Raw genomic sequence first — 16,462 nt, forward strand, 5'->3', positions numbered from 1 at the left:
AAACACCATACAGTCTTCAGATTATTTGCCCTTAACCAACTCCAAAATACCTCTGAAGAACTGATGAATTAAAATATTCATTCCTAAATAAATAAATAAAATAAAAAATATTCATTCCAACACTAAATAGAATACCTTCAAGTTTACATGCTAAAATAGCTCCACAGAATTTACACGTTAAGTCAGTTAACATATGAAATCTTATTTGTATAAATGAATACAAAGGCTAAAAAAAGAGAAGTAAATTCCTACTATAAAACTCAAAGACAAATAAAAATACTTACATTATGTTTGTCTGTGGTCTCATAGCGTATTGTGAAATTCATCTGCCATTTTGCATAAAGGCAAGTGGCGTTTTCTGAATCTGTCAAATTAAGTTCCAATGCATAAGACGAGACAGCTCCTAGATTTATTAAAAAGAGTAAGATTTTTAAATTGGACTATAAAAACATACATAAAATAAAAACAAGCTCTATCCAGCACTGAAGTTCAACCAGCTCTAAAATGAAACAAAGTATTTTTAATATATATGGTAACTTGGCAATTATCTTTTTATCGAAATCCTGTTGATAAAGTTAGCAATACCCCTTCCCCCAAAAGTTTACTCAACATAGGATGCTCAGGTAATGGCACAGACTGGTAACGTTTGCCTTTTGCCTTTTACCTCCTAATAATCGTTTCCACACTCCGTGCCTTGCTAGTTTTGTTTTGGGCAATTATAGTTTACTTGTTAGGACTTTTGTTTTTTAAGGTAAATGAGGTGAAGGGGAAGCGTGGGAGGGGTGTTAAACTCCTGCTTTTCTCAAACCAGCTGGTGGAACTTTCTCTACATAAATAATGATAGATCTGATTTCTGTGGTCTTGCTGCTTTAAATCCTGTCACAAGCTATGTGACAGGACTTCACTTAGAAGCCTTGGCAAACTATTTTATTCCAATGTGAAAAAATGATGATGTGGGCCAGGGCTAAGCGTGTGTACCACATGACCAAAGGAACAGTACTGCAAAGGTTGTTAGATCCATAAGCAAAAGGTTAATTTTTATAAATGCAGCGTTCATCATTTTTGTTTCATAATAAAATCCAATTGATTAGAAAGCCTAATTAATCTTTTGACATGGGACTTCCCTGGTGGCACAGTGGTTCAGAAATCCACCTGCCAATGCAGGGGACATGGGTTTGAGCCCTGGTCCAGGAAGATCCCACATGCCACGGAGCAACTATGCCTGTGCGTCACAACTACTGAGCCTGCGCTCTACAGCCGGCAAACCACAACTACTGAGCCCGTGCTCCGCAACAAGAGAAGCCACCGCAATAAGAAGCTCATGCACCACAACAAAGAGTAGCCCCCTCTCGCCGCAACTAGAGAAAGCCCGCGCGCAGCAATGAAGACTCAACACAGCCAAAACTAATAAATAAATAAATTAATTAATTAAAAAAAATCTTTTGACACGGACTTAAAGTCCCTTCCTACATTCTCTACCTGCTACCTCTCTTTTAGCAGAGAAACCTTTCAGGGACAAAAGAGCCTTGGGCTTTTCAGCTAACTTGACTCTGATCTTCTACATTAGGTTAAACATGGGGACATTACCTATTACACTGAAGAGCCCAAGGACTCAAAATACGATACGCCAGCACACTTACCAGCAGCAGAAATGATGGGCCATCATCTAAGGATTTTCTTCACTGTCTCACACATATACCCAAGGGGTGAGCTGTTTCCTGTTAAGATAGCTGCATAGCCTTGAATGATACCTGAGCACACCAGCGTCACCTACAAGTGGGGACATGCTATAGACTACAGAGAATAAAGTCCTAAGAGGAATACCAAGAAGGCATGCCTCAGCAACAGCTTTCAAGCTGTACACAAAGCTCCCGTCATGCTCTGCATGCTCTGGAGACCGGGCTGCCTCACCAAGCCTGAATCTGATATGCTAAAGTTTGTGGTTGCTGACAATGCCTAAATGTATTGGCTAAGGCTCCAATAAGACCTTGTGAGGCCCAAGTAGGTTTTACAGGCTTTCTTTTCTCAGAACAATCTGGAATGGAGCTGGCATCAATGATCCAAGGCTACCCTGCAGTGGTGTTGAGAACTGCAGCTTAGAATTCTTCTAATCACCTGGAGGCCTGCTTTCCATACACAATCTCTCTTGGTCTTGTTTAAAGTCCCTCGTTTTAACATATCCCCCTTGTGAATATTCAAAGCATTCAAATATATCAGAAACGACCAAGAAAAGCCTGGCACGTATTAATCATTTTCTTTCCAAAGATATTAGAGTAACAAACAAAACAGTGTAAAACAATGATTAGTATCAACGTGTGCTGGGGTGGAGAACTCCACGCTATGGAGCAGAAGGCACAGGTTGTGGTTCACATTTGCCACTACATTAATACCAAAACAGCCTATCTGCCAACCCATAAATGAGAACTGAGAAATGCTCCGAGGGTCCAAAACATTCTGTTCTCATGCCTTCATAGTCCTTGTCGCTGTGAGAGCTATGCCTTCACAGGGCTTCCTTGGCATCACAGTCTACATCTCCAGCTGCACAGGCATTTTACTCAATGCCTATCACCTCAAACTCAACAATTCCACAATGAAAATCTACTCTTCGACTTCCTCCAATCGGAGCCCGCCTTCTCAGCCTCACTGGCTTGAAAGGAAAGGCAGGACCTTGTCCCGACGCTCAGGCTCAAAAGGTTTTGGGAATTAGCTTCTACTTCATTCTCTTTGTTAAGTCCCATTGATTTTTTTCCCTTCAAATCCCCTCTGAAATCCAATCCCTTGCCTTTTATTTCTATTCCAACTCCACCACCACACCCTAACTTACTATAGATACCTCCTAGCTACCCCTAGAACTGCTGTCAGATTAATGGTCCTTAAATACCTCTTCCTGGGGCTTCCCTGGTGGCGCAGTAGTTAGGAATCCGCCTGCCAATGCAGGGGACAGGGGTTCGAGCCCTAGTCCGGGAAGATCCCACATGCCACGAAGCAACTAAGCCCATGCGCCACAACTACTGAGCCTGTGCTCTAGAGCCCACGAGCCACAACTACTGAGATCTGCATGCCTGGAGCCTGTGCTCCACAACAAGAGAGGCCACTGCAATAAGAAGCCTGCGCATCGCAACGAACCGCAACTAGAGAAAGCCCGCGCATAGCAACGAAGACCCAACACAGCCAAAAATAAATAAAATAAAAAATTTTTTTAAAATTAAATACCTCTTCTCTCAGGATACTTTCTCGATCAAAACCTTTTACTGGCTCCAAAATTCCCACATTAAATTTAAATTCCTCTGCCTGACTTTCAAAGTAATCTTTAATCTTGTCCCACCCTATTCATTCAACTTCTCTCAAGCTATGTTCCCAGAACACACCCTTTAATTTGCCTGAACTTGTTCCACTGGACCCATTCGCCATGCTCTAGTCAACCTCCCAGGCTTCTACTGCTCCTAACATTTGAAATCTACTTGTTCACCTCAGGAGGGATTTCACTCTTTCTCACTGTCCCAAAATCTGAAACACCCGCCACCCTGCCTTTTTGTTACAATTTCTGGCAAATATCCCCACCCAATACAACAGCTGAAAATGTTAGATACTTGCTTTCCCAGCCTCCCTTGTGGTAAGGATGGCACTTACTTATACTAGGCTCCATCCAGCAAAGGCATCCACCCCAGATTCTGAATAAGAGGGCGGTGAAATGCAGCCAGGAAGGGAACTATCACACTCAGATGGAAGTAGCTACAGCAGGATCAGGGTCCCAGGCAACAAGGCCAGAACAGCTAATGGCAGTGGCCAGCAGTGCAAGCTGCAGGTTAATGCTTGGTGATGGCAGTGCAGTTCAGTGGCATGAGTTAGGGTACTGAATAGACTTTGGGGTATATAGTCAAGAGCTCCAGTAATTCTGAGTTACCTAATGAACATTTTTTTATAAAGTAAAAATTTACTGATGTGTTACATACAGAAAAGTACACAGCATACATTCAGAAGGGATTTAAAGTGCGCAAAGTATACAGCTCCAAGAATTTTCACAAACTGAACCCGCCTGTGTCAGGAAACATTGTCTCAGGAACATTCCAAGTACTCCTCAAAGTCCCCCAGTTCCCCCTTCCAGTTACAATTTCCCTCCCAAGGGCAGCTGCCATCCTGTCTTCTAACAGTATAGTTTACTTTTGCCTGTTTTTCAACTTGGTGTAAATGAAATCATTCACTATGCTCTCTTTTGTATCTGGCTTCTTTCACTCAATATTATGTCTGTGAGATTCACCCATGCTGTTGTGTGTAACTGCAGTTTGTCATTTCTCTCTGTGTATAGCCTTCTTTCACTACTTGTCTATGCTACTGCTGATGGGCATTTGGATAGTTTCCAGTTTGGTTCTATTACAAATGGACACATCGGTGAACACAGGTGAACACAGGTGTATGTGTGTCTATTGGGTATGTGTCTAGGAATGAAATTGCAGGGTCAGAGGGTTTGCACATGTCCCAATATCTCTTTAATAAATTCCTTTTCTGCTTAAAAAAAAAAAACAACGAGACTTTATTTCTGTTTCTTACAATTAAGAACCCAAACTGGGGCTTCCCGGGTGGCGCAGTGGTTGAGAGTCGGCCTGCTAGTGCAGGGGACACGAGTTCGAGCCCTGGTCTGGGAGGATCCCACATGCCGCGGAGCAACTAGGCCCGTGAGCCACAACTACTGAGCCTGCGCGTCTGGAGCCTGTGCTCCGCAACAAGAGAGGCCGCGATGGTGAGAGGCCCGCGCACCGTGATGAAGAGTGGCCCCCACTTGCCACAACTGGAGAAAGCCTTCGCACAGAAACGAAGACCCAACACAGCAAAAATAAATTAAATAAATTAATAAATTCCTAACCCCAACATTTAAAAAAAAAAGAACCCAAACTGATATGCTGTCCACTTTTCAGCAGCCATTTTCTCCATAAAGATTTCCTTGACTACAAAAGCCCTCAAGGAGCAGTCATAGTGCATAGCCCCACACCTGAGTGTATTTTACACTATCATGAATTATTCATTTATTTTATGCCTGTAAATCCTGTCTCCCCTACAGGCATAAGCTCCAAAACAACAGTTTTCAACTGTTACTTCGCAACAAACTGATGTGCCATGGTAAGTTATAGTATACAGCAAGTAATTTGTTAACTAATAAAAAAGTAACAAAGTCCATGAATGAATGATATACATGGGTAGATTCAAGATTCCCTTTTGATAAGGTCTCTGCCACTCATTTGAATTTCAATATGCTCCCTTAAACAGATGATCTTATCTATGCCACAGCCCCCAGGAGTGTGTATTTTATATGAATGTCATCCATCACAAGTGTCATGGTGGGGGAGACCATGTTTATTACTTCCCTCTATCTCCTATCATTCCTAGCAGTGCAGAATACGTATTAGATTCTCAATAAATACTGATTGATTAGATCAAGGTGAAAATACCATGCAATAACGACCCAGAACACAGCTTAATCTAATTACAGGAAGAGCCTTTAGCTCTTCCAAATCATGAACCCAACCTATCAGGCTTCTGGGTACTCCCTCAACCCCCATGTCCATTTTTCGCAATAAATTTTGGCATGGATTTCAAGCTAGGAATAATCCTTTTCCCATAAGTTAAGTTTATAGTTGAAACATTTACACTTTGGTAAAAAAATCTTCAGCAAGCCATTTCCATCCTTATTGAAGTGTTTGATTTTTGAATAGCTAAGCCATTTTTGTCTAAAAGGCTTTGACATTAAAAAACCACAGCTGAGGGCTTCCCTGGTGGCGCAGTGGTTAAGAATCCGCCTGCCGATGCAGGGGACACGGGTTCATGCCCCGGTCCGGGAAGATCCCACATGCCGCGGAGCGGCTGGGCCTGTGAGCCATGGCCACTGAGCCTGCGCGTCTGGAGCCTGTGCTCCACAACGGGAAAGGCCACAACAGTGAGAGGCCCGCGTACCGCAAAAAAAAAAAAAAAAAAAACCACAGCTGAATATATCCTAGAGTGTGTAATTACAGAGCTGACAGTTTAGTCTCCAAAGAGAAGAAAAAGGCAAAATCAACTTTCTCAAATTCAAATATCCTCTTAATCTTGTTTCCAAAGAGATCATTTATAGGTTCTTTTAGAACTCAGAACAAACTGTTCTCCAAGCACGGCGCACTGCAAAAAGTGGCTAGGTTTTTATAAGTCTATTTGACCCAAAGTGTAGTTGAAAAATATACATTTGTAAACAATATGGGGGTGGGGTGGGAACATAACACTAGTGGTAAAACAAAACCAATAAAAAACAATGATCTAAGAGGCAATATAATGGGACGATTAGGAGTCCCATCACTGACATTGAAGAGCTAGAATTCAAATCAGGCAGTCCAATTTACTAGCTGTGAGACTCTGGGCAAGTTAACCTTGCTAAGAATTGTAGTGTGTACTTCACTTCTCCAATACATTCTTCGAAAGCATGAAAGCCCTTCAGAGCTAAGAGAACTTTGCCAAGCAAGTTAGAGATTCCAGCTTAAAAGTTTCCCTTCTAGGGGCTTCCCTGGTGGCGCAGTGGTTGAGAGTCCGCCTGCCGATGCAGGGGACACGGGTTTGTGCCCCAGTCCAGGAAGATCCCACATGCCGCGGAGCGGCTGGGCCCGTGAGCCATGGACGCTGGGCCTGCGCGTCCGGAGCCTGTGCTCCACGATGGGAGAGGCCACAGCAGCGAGAGGCCCGCGTACCGCAAAAAAAAAAAAAGTTTCCCTTCTAGTAAACACAGCACCTAAAGGGATCCTTCCCAAATTTTAGGTATGTCTACTTTCATCATACTTAGTTATGGACTCTTGTCCTCAAACTCATCAATTCAGAATGAGGTTGAGCAAAGGGTCTTAAAAACAAAACAAGCCAAAAAAAAAAAATCAGGACATAGGCAACAATATCTATTTACTCTTTCTTTTCAACTCATAGGTCTGTTAAGTCAAATTGACCGTTCCTCAATTCCTAATATAAGTATGATTACCGTTTCACTTTCTGATACTCTGGATTTCTGGTAAATCTCTTAAAAATAAAAGTAATAATAGATTTTAAGCTATGAAATAATTTTTTTAAGGTCAGAGAGTGGGTAAGGAAATAAGACTCAACACCATTCAACTAATGGAAAGGGCTTATTGCTGAGTGCTGTTTGGCAGACCTCCAGAATTCTTTTGCAATGCACAGCAGGATACCAACACGTACTTACAAAGTACACTTTTGGATCTGATGGGATCTCTGATCATTTTAATCTGAAATTATGACTGGAATGCTTTTGTCACTACAGGAGGAAGAGCAGTCTTCCTGCACCATGGAGCACTGAAGTCAGCTATAATGCTGTGAAATAATCCTTGATCACAAATTCCACTCAATGATATAGGGGAAGAAAGCTGCACTCATGGGGAATATGTGAATATCTATAAATCCTATCAGATGTGATAACCAACGACTAATGGATGAATAATAAGCCTGTCCTTTCAAGTATCTTTATTAAAGCTAGAATAATTTCAGCAGAATCTTGAAATCAAAGTTATCAGTGGTAAGGCTACAGAAAAATCTCAGCGCTTACTTTCTTGCTTTTTGATCACCTCCAAAAGATAGAGATTGGTTCTTTGTGGAAACCTTATTCTCCTTTTCACCTAGGACTTCCTAGCTCCCCAGGTGAACCTCCACTACTATGTAGGTGTATGTGAAGGGGTACAGGTAAGATACTAGCATTATTGTATGGGATTATAGTTTAATAAGTTGCTATCTGTACTGCTTAGCACTGATCTTGAAGTTCTCCAACGGAAAACACACACAAAATATCTTGCAAGACCTAATTGAAGGTTCACGGAAGAAAAAGGAGACCGAGTTGGTCTAGTTCACCGTCATATCCCCAGTGCCCACCAATGAAGACCCTCAACAAAAATTTACTGAGAGGTAACCATGTGCCACCTGGCCCTGTGCTAGGGAGGCAATGGGAAGTAACAGTACAGAAGACAGTCTCCACTCTCAGAGACTAAGACCACAGGGGAGACTTGACTATTACTGGGGGAAAAAAAGAGTGGAAAATAGGCTAGCCTAATAACCTAAGAGTTTGGGAAAGACAAGATTTACTCCTATTCCTCCAAATAAGTCACCTGGCTGGCCTCCTTCCAACACTCAGGTCTCTGCTCAAATGTCAGCCAACAGTGAAGGCCTTCTGACCACAAAATGTCAAGGAGGGTCAACCCCACCACGCACTCCCTATCGTCTGCTCTTCTTCCTCATTACCTGCCTCATTTTCTTCACAGTGCTTATCACTGAAATTCTATTATTTACCTGTTGGGCTGTCTTCCCCCACTAAAATGTAAGCTCCGTGAGAGCAGGAACCTGGTCTGTCTTCTCCACTGCTCTATCTATCCCTTTCACCTAGTGGCTGGTACACAAAAGTCATTCCTTAAACAACTGTGGAAAGGAGGGACTCCTACCAGTGAAGTACACACTCAGGACACTTATATCAGGTTTTTTTCCCACCCAGAAAAGCCTCAACCCTATAAAAACCAGATGTCAGACTAGTTACAGCAATCAATAACCACAGAAATCTGAAATCTATGTCACAAAGGGAACATAAGCAGTGATGCTACGAAAAGTTTTTCATCCACTACTCTCTTTGTAATGCCTCTATACAGCTTTTCTTCATAAAGGTCTCTAGTCAGTTATAATTCATTCAAATAAATACCAGCATAACTTAATCTCTGTGAAAAAGACAAATACATAGGCTCTGAGAATTCTTTTCTATATTTACTCTAGAGCAACTATTTTTAAAAGCTACCTGCTGCAGCTGGGATAGTGTTATAAAGTTACAAAGTGAAAACGGCCCAGCTGGAAGCGAATGAGACCATAAATTCAGGAACAGATCCTCCTTCGTTGGTACCCTCTGCAGTAGTCAGGAACAGCATGAAATTCATAGCAGGTACTTTACAAATATTTCTTGACTTTTCAAAAAACTATTCTTGGTATCCATTTTGATATATAAAAGTAACATGCAAAACCCACCAAGCAACTGAAGAATTGCTAAATTCTTAAGGAAAAAAAGAACACATGGAAGGAGTTTGAGCTCCACATTGAACCAACAGCTGGGAGCACGAGCAGCTGTAGAGAAAAGGGAGTTTCCATTTCATCCTGGTACCTCTGAAAAATCTGACCTACCTACATTATTAACTTTTACTTCTCCAAACCCTGTTCTGAACTTGAAAGTGGAGGGAATCAATCTTGGAAATCTTCCAAGAGAATGAATCTAGTTAGTCCCAATCAATAAATGGCAAACTATCAGATGAGCTGATGGGTTCTTTTATGTGCTTCTTTTTGCCTGTTTATTTTCTGCAATGAGCAAGCACTGCTTTTGTAAAAACAAAACAAAAAAAAGCTTTCATTAAAAAAAATTTAATGACATGAAAGCCAACAAGACAATGATTATTTTTTTTCACTTTCTCTAAACAATAACAGTGTTGTTTGTGCAGATTCAATTGGCAGTGAACTACTGATTACCAGATGCCTTGGTCAGATGTGTTCTAGTCAGTGATAAGGTGCTTTTCGTTGTAAACAATCCTCTCTTAGGGTCGCTTGGCCCTCACTGAGTACTTCACAGGGGATTTAAGGCTTCGAACTGTGTTTGAGCAAAGCCTCTGTGGCCCACTTTCAAGAAGGGCTACAGAAGAGTTTCCTGCACTGTGTGCACAGCTGGACTCTATTTTGGCATCAGGACCCCTTTACTCTATCCACTGAAGACCTCAAAGAGCTTTGGTTTATGTGAGTTACATCTATTGGTATTTGCTGTACTAGAAATTAAAACTAAGAAGTGAATAAAACACATCAGACCCATGAGAGTGGTGATGTCATCACACATTCATTCTATAGCCTCTGGAAAACTCCACTGTACTGATGAGAAGATGAAAGTGAACAAATGTCTTAATATTATTCTAGAAATAGTTTTGATCTGACAGAACCCGCTCCCCCGGAAAGATCCTTGAGAATCACTAGATTAGATCATCAAGACCCCTTCCAATGCCATGGCTCTGGAGCGAGATTTCTCATCTTTTAGCACTACTGACGTTTTGAGGTGGATAATACTTTGTCGGGGGTGGGGGAGTGCTGTCCTGTGCATTGTGGGATGTTTAGAAGCACCCCTGGCCTCTTCCCACTAGATGCCAAAAGCAATCCCCAATTGTGACAACCAAAAATGTCTCCAGATATTGCCAAATGTCCCCTGGTTGAGAATCCACCATTCCAGGGTGTTGATTTTATTCTACTGAAATGTGAATTACAAAATGTGCACCTCTCACTGCCTTCTCAAGCCCCTAATATATCTACTTTCTCTCTACTCCCACCGGGATCTATTCCTTCTGATCTTTTATTAGGTCACAAACAGCAAGAGTCAGTGGTAGCAACAAGCACAGGATTTATCAGTTCAGGAAGAGATATTCTGGTCAAAGTTCACCTTTCAGGCATTAAAAGGCCTCGGGGACCCAATGCTTGGGGGTGGGGTGCATCATAGCACCATCAGCCAACATTCAGCCAGTCATTCTTAGGACCTGGTAACAACCCAATCCTTAGGAAATTACCTACCCTCCTCCTCCTCCGAAAACGAGGTAATAGGCCAGTTGTGTGAGAGGGAAGAAGAAATGGAGCTTCTGAAGGCAAAGAGGCAGTATACAAGACTCAGATATAGCATCCCTCTAAAACCTCAACATCTGGGGACATTTTTGTCAGGGTCTAGCTGGGAGGAAGTAACAAAACTGGTAAAAAAAAAAAAAAAAAGGAAGAAGAAAAAAAACCCCACGATGTCTTCAGCACCTCCAAGTCAGATATTCACTCCCCACCAAAGTTCCTACTCATCCCTTTTAGTCTCCAGAGGTTGGGTCCAAGTTTTCTCCCCTGGAAACTGCCCCAGCCACCTTAGATCCCTTCCCCATCAAAACCCCAAGTACCAAACTCCAATCCATCATCATTCTTCACCTCTTTAATCACCCTTCCTCCACAGCGTCAAATTCCTACCCCCCGCCACCCAAGCCTCTCACTGCCTCTCAGAATCTACTCGTATCTGTTCCCCCCACTTACCCCAAGCTTTTCTCCACGCAGGCAGTCTCTTCCCTCAGTTTTCTCTCCCGCCCCAGTTTTCCACCATCTTCAAAACTCTTGCCTGATACTAGGACCAAGACTCTAAATGTCTATGCCACCCAGAATCTGCACGTACCGCCCTCCTATGCTCATCACTCCTTAGTATCTCCCCCAAGTTACTCTTTCTAACCCGATGTGCTCCACTCCTCTCTCTTTCCTACCTACTCCCTCGGCGTCCACCCCCCCCCCTTACTTGCCCCGTTATGGGCCCTTCTCCCCTGCCATCCCTCGGTCGGGCCTTCTCTAGGTCATCGCTCGTCACCTCGGGCCAAGCGCCAAGGCCCAGTGTCAGTCGTTCAGCTTCTCAACGCTCTCTCCCCGGACCAGTCTTTCAGGTTTTGGCCTCTGAACTGGGCGCCCCGGGCCCAGGCTCAGGGACTAAGCAGGAGGGCCCGACAACTCACCCAGGACGAGGCAGAGCAGAAGGAGCCCGGATCCCGGAACCGGGGCGAGGCGGAAGCACACCATGATCCCGCAGAGCAGGCTGCTGCGGCGAGAAGTGCAGCGACAGCAGAGAAAAGCCTCGCGGAACCGGGTCAAGAGCGCCGCTGACCACCGACCACAACGCTGCAAAACCCGGGACTCGGCGCTTCAGCACCGGTCATAAGACCAGGGGCGGGACTCTTTCTTGCCTTCAGCCAGTCACCGCGCTTGAAGGCGGCCAGAGGGGTGGTGATGCATGGCCCGGTGGGCGGGGTGACCACGCCCTGGCTTTTTGGTTCACACTCATTCTTGCGCTCCTAGGAGATGGGCGCGGACGGTCGTTTCTAAGGCTAAAGAGAAACGAACTTTTTTGGGGGGGCAGGGGGGCTAGATAGCAGAGATTATTTCAGTTCCGACTCCTTGAGGAAGGAGAGAATACTTTTGCTGGAGTAAAAATGGTTGCTAGGCATCGCAACGGAATACCTACAAAAATAATACATGATTATTCTCCAAACACTGATGCCCATGCAGTTCATGTCATTAAAAGGACAAGGGAGCTAGAGGGTGATACAGAGTCACTGAACGCCAGAGCAGGGCTTGGCCTTGAAGTTCACCTAGTTACAACACCCTGTTTTTCAGATGGGGAAACTGAACTCAGAAAGAGGAAGAGTCTTATTTAAATATAGAAAGAAAGAAAGAGAAAGAGAGAAATAAAATAGAAGTACAAAGGGAAAAAAACAAAGATCATCCATATTCCTACTACACAGAAAGACACTGTTATCTATCTTTCTGTCCATCCTTCAGGTTGTTTTTCCTCTGCCTATACACATGTAAATATTCTTTAATTAGAATTCATACTAAACATACTACTCAGTATAGTTGACAATTGGACGGATGAAACCTAAAATATTCAACAAACGAAAGCATTCAAAAACTATAAAAATCTCAAGTTGGGATAAAGCACTGATTCTCAAATATTAGTTTCCAAAAGAATTATATGGGGATTTTTAATAACATATTAACTCCTCAACCTCATTCCCCAGAGATTCTGAAACAGTAGATCTTTGGCAGTCCTAGGAATCTGTTTTTATTTTTTTAACAGGAACCCCAAGTAATTCTGATTCCTATGGTCCCCAGACTACATTTTGAGCAACACTAAAATAGAGCTTCAAAATCATCTAGTCCAGGAGATCTTAATCTGGTTCCAATGGATGACCTTGGGGTCGGGGGATGTCTGTGAATCCCCAAAAATTACATGCAAGGTTTCTGTATGTGTATTTTTCTGGGGAAGTTTATAGCTTTTACTGGTTCTTAAGTGGGACCTGTGACTCCTCACCCTAACACCCGCCCCTGCTCAAATATTAAGATCTACCCCCCACTGTCTTTTGCTTTAATGTGATTAATTCCTGAAAGTGAGAACACTTAGCAATGGATGTGTTCTGTCATGGGTGAAACTGAGTCATGAGCAAGTGACTTCCTCTAAGAGGGACTGACATACACCACAGTATTAGGCACTGCCTTTAGCAAAACAAGGGCATCTGACTGCCCCACCATCAATAAGCCTAGGCAGCAGCTATGTCCTGAAGAACCCACAATTGAGTTGAGCACTCAGAAGTTGCCCCCCCATTCTTAATGAAGCAACTCTCTCCCTTCTCCCTCAGCTGTAAACTGCCTAACTTTAATGTTCAGTGAAATTCTAAGTTCCAGAAGAAGAGACAAAAGAGGATGATGGAAAGAACATTGGATAGGCAGTCAGAAGAGTTGGGTATGAGATACCACTTACTGGCAGCATGACCTTGGGTGAGTCAGTTCATCTCTTTGAGCTTCTATATCTTTATCCAAAAATAACATAGTGTGACTAGAGCTGTTTCTCAATCCTGGCTGCACATTGGGATCACTTGTAGGGCTTAAAAACTAGAGATGCCCCTTGGTCCTGCCCCTTGAGATTCTGATTCAGTTGATATGGAGTGGGGCCTGGGCATTATGTTTTTCTCAAAACTCCCCAAGGCAATATTAATGGGCCAGACATGATCTCTCCAAAGTAGCCCCAGCTTTACAATTCTAGGATTCTATGAGAGTAAAAAGAAAACAAAGTGTCCCAATGAGTCAAACATTCCATTTAACAAATTGTTGTCCTGAACTTCTTGCAGATGTCATCAAATGAAAGCATGGAACACAGAGAGATATCAGCGGCCTTACAAGCGAAATCCACCACCATCACCACCTTTTCCCCTGACAAAAACAAATGCTCATTCCTTGACTGGGACAGCCTCCTTCAGGAGACAGAACAATGTTTTGGGGGTGGTGAGTAAAGGTTGGGTTATTTTGTCAGAAGAAACAAGCCAAAAATTCTCAAACCTTTGTTTGGTCTGAGTGTCCATACTTGCAGTTGTTTAATGTCCCCTCCTCCAACACTGTGAGAACTACTCCTTTTTTTGTGCACTGTCTCCCATCACCCCCACCCAGTTGAAGGAACTTGACCAGAGCTCTTCTGCAGGAGAGGCAGATCCGTATGTGGGACTAGGGTCCATGGTTTGAGGAACTTTGTGAGATCCCCTGGAATCTGAGCTTCACATCTGTGGACTTGATTATTGATACTGCTGTAAACAGAGCGCTTTTATATGCACTTCCTCTCCTACCGGACCTCGTACCCCCACCTAGAGTAAAACTCCTCAGTCCCCCACCACCATAGGTAGATTCTGACTCTTTGGAGCAGCTCTGAGAGCTCATGACTTTTTAGCCAGGCAGCGGGAGTCACCGGCAAACACTGCCCTAAATGTGAACACACTGAATGGTGGCAGAAATAATGACCCTCTCAGAGTTGGTAAATGACAAAACAATGAGATGTGTGGGTCCGAGGGAGGAAATGAACAAAAAGATACAGATTTAGAATGGAAAAAATGACAAATGCTTATTAAATAAACGAGCGACCCTGAGGTACTGGTGCCATCTACCTGCCATCTGTTGAACGAAGAAAAACCCACTGTCTAAAAGTTGGGAGTTCTGTTTTATTGGGGGAGTTTACTGAGCACTATAGCCCGCACCCGAGACAGCCTCTCAGAGAGCTCCGAGGAAGTGTTCCAAAGAGGCAAGGGAGGAGCCGCGATATAGAGGAGTTTTTTGCTGGAAAAAAAAAATGTGGTCGAACATGAAAAATTACTGCTAATCACAAAAAAAACCAGACATCTCAAGTTAATGATTTTAGTGCTTTTCTCTGTATGGGAAGATGCAAGAATCTGGGCTCATTGCAATTATTCCTTAGATATGCATCTTCCCTATCTAGGGCCACTATCCTGTTTTCCTCCATCCTGAATGCCCCTGGGGCGCACTGTCGGGGGTGGCTGCCGCAGCTGCTGGCTTGGTGGCCAGCGACATTCTTTGTTTACTGAAATGACAGGCTACATTTTTATCTCCCCACATCATGCAATTATTTTATTTGCATTCTTTCTCTGCCATTTTTCCTTTCCCTACTCATTTTTTTTTAGTTTCTCCTACACTTCTTTTTCCTTTCCCCTCTGGCATGGCCCCCTTTTCTGGGTAAGCCTCCAAACTGTGACTGTACGGTCATCACTCAGCCCCAACGGAAAGGTCACAGTGGGCTCAAAGGGCTGCCAGCCTTGAGCTAGAGTGCGCTGGGTGAGTGGAAACAGGCCATTGGAGTTATTTGTTTCCCCCAGCAGGATTCTTCTCGACCTGTCCCCCAAAGATCTGGTCTAACCTGCTAATGATTCTCAACTTGCAGCATGCATCACAATCACCAAAAAGGCTTCTGAAAACACAGATTACTGGGCCCTACTGTGGAGTTTGAGCCAGTCTGGGGTGGGGCACGAGAATCTGCATTTCTGGCAACTTCCCAGGTTATCCTGATGTTGCCATTCTGGAAACCACACTCTGAGTAAAGAGACCCCAAACCGAGGTCACCTGTCCTCTGGGGAATGGGGTTAAGAGGTGGGGGAGAAGAGACTTTCATTAACTTCTACAGTATTTCAATTTTTACAGCGATCAGATTTTTTTTGTAATAATGGTTTTTAAATTAATGAGTGCAAGTCATTTTAAAAAATCAAATAATTTTTTAAAGTATGAAATCTAAAGGAAACACACTTTCTAAAAAAATTTTTAACATCTTTATTGGAGTATAATTGCTTTACAATGGTGTGTTAGTTTCTGCTTTATAACAAAGTGAATCAGTTATACATATACACATATCCCCATATCTCTTCCCTCTTGCGTCTACCTCCCACCCTCCCTATCCCACCCCTCTAGGTGGTCAGAGAGCACCGGGCTGATCTCCCTGTGCTATGCGGCTGCTTCCCACTAGCTCCTGGACTCCAGTCCCACTCCTCAAAGTAATAACTGGTAACAATCTCTTTTTCTCAACTCTCGGGAAAAAATTATGCATGTACCTGCATATATATTTACATTTTTAAAATTAGATAAATACAAGCATGCTCTACATATTGTTTACTGACTTGCTTTTCTCACTTAGTGGCATATCTTGAAGATGGTCTTTAAAAGTCCTATAGCTTTGCCTCATTCTTCTAACTAGCTTTCATTGCGTAGCTGTGCCATAATTTATATTTATTTATTTTATTTTGTCTGTGTTGGGTTTTTGTTGCTGCATGCGGGCTTTCTCTAGTTGCAGCGAGTGGGGGCTACACTTCATTGAGGTGCGCGGGCGTCTCATTGCGGTGGCTTCTCTTTGTTGTGGTGCACGGGCTCTACGTGCACAGGCTTCAGTAGTAGTGGCACGCAGGCTCAGTAGTTGTGGCACACAGGCTCAGTAGTTGTGGCTTGTGGGCTCTAGAGCGCAGGCTCAGTAGTTGTGGTGAATGGGCTTAGTTGCTCCGCGACACGTGGGATCTTCACGGACCAGGGCTCGAGCCCAAGTACCCTGCATTGGCAG

The 16,462-nt window shown here is 43.4% G+C and overlaps 1 protein-coding gene across 3 annotated transcripts in view; it reads right to left on the reverse strand.

The window, feature by feature from the left end:
- The window catches only part of LAMP2 (lysosomal associated membrane protein 2), a 35,254-nt gene extending 23,496 nt beyond the window's left edge, over window positions 1-11,758 (reverse strand). Inside the window, exons 1-2 of one of the 3 annotated variants that reach the window (XM_032619282.1) lie at window positions 11,541-11,758; window positions 285-403 (exon numbers count right to left, since the gene is read on the reverse strand). In XM_032619282.1, coding sequence (XP_032475173.1) covers window positions 285-403; window positions 11,541-11,604 — 183 coding nt within the window. In that variant the 5' untranslated portion in view covers window positions 11,605-11,758. The remainder of the gene's footprint in view (window positions 1-284; window positions 404-11,540) is intronic. The other 2 variants (XM_032619283.1, XM_032619284.1) reach the window with 2 other exon arrangements.
- Window positions 11,759-16,462: the final 4,704 nt, after the last annotated feature.

This window comes from Phocoena sinus, chromosome X (genome assembly GCF_008692025.1).
Source record: "Phocoena sinus isolate mPhoSin1 chromosome X, mPhoSin1.pri, whole genome shotgun sequence".
NCBI classification, from domain to species: Eukaryota; Metazoa; Chordata; class Mammalia; order Artiodactyla; family Phocoenidae; genus Phocoena; species Phocoena sinus.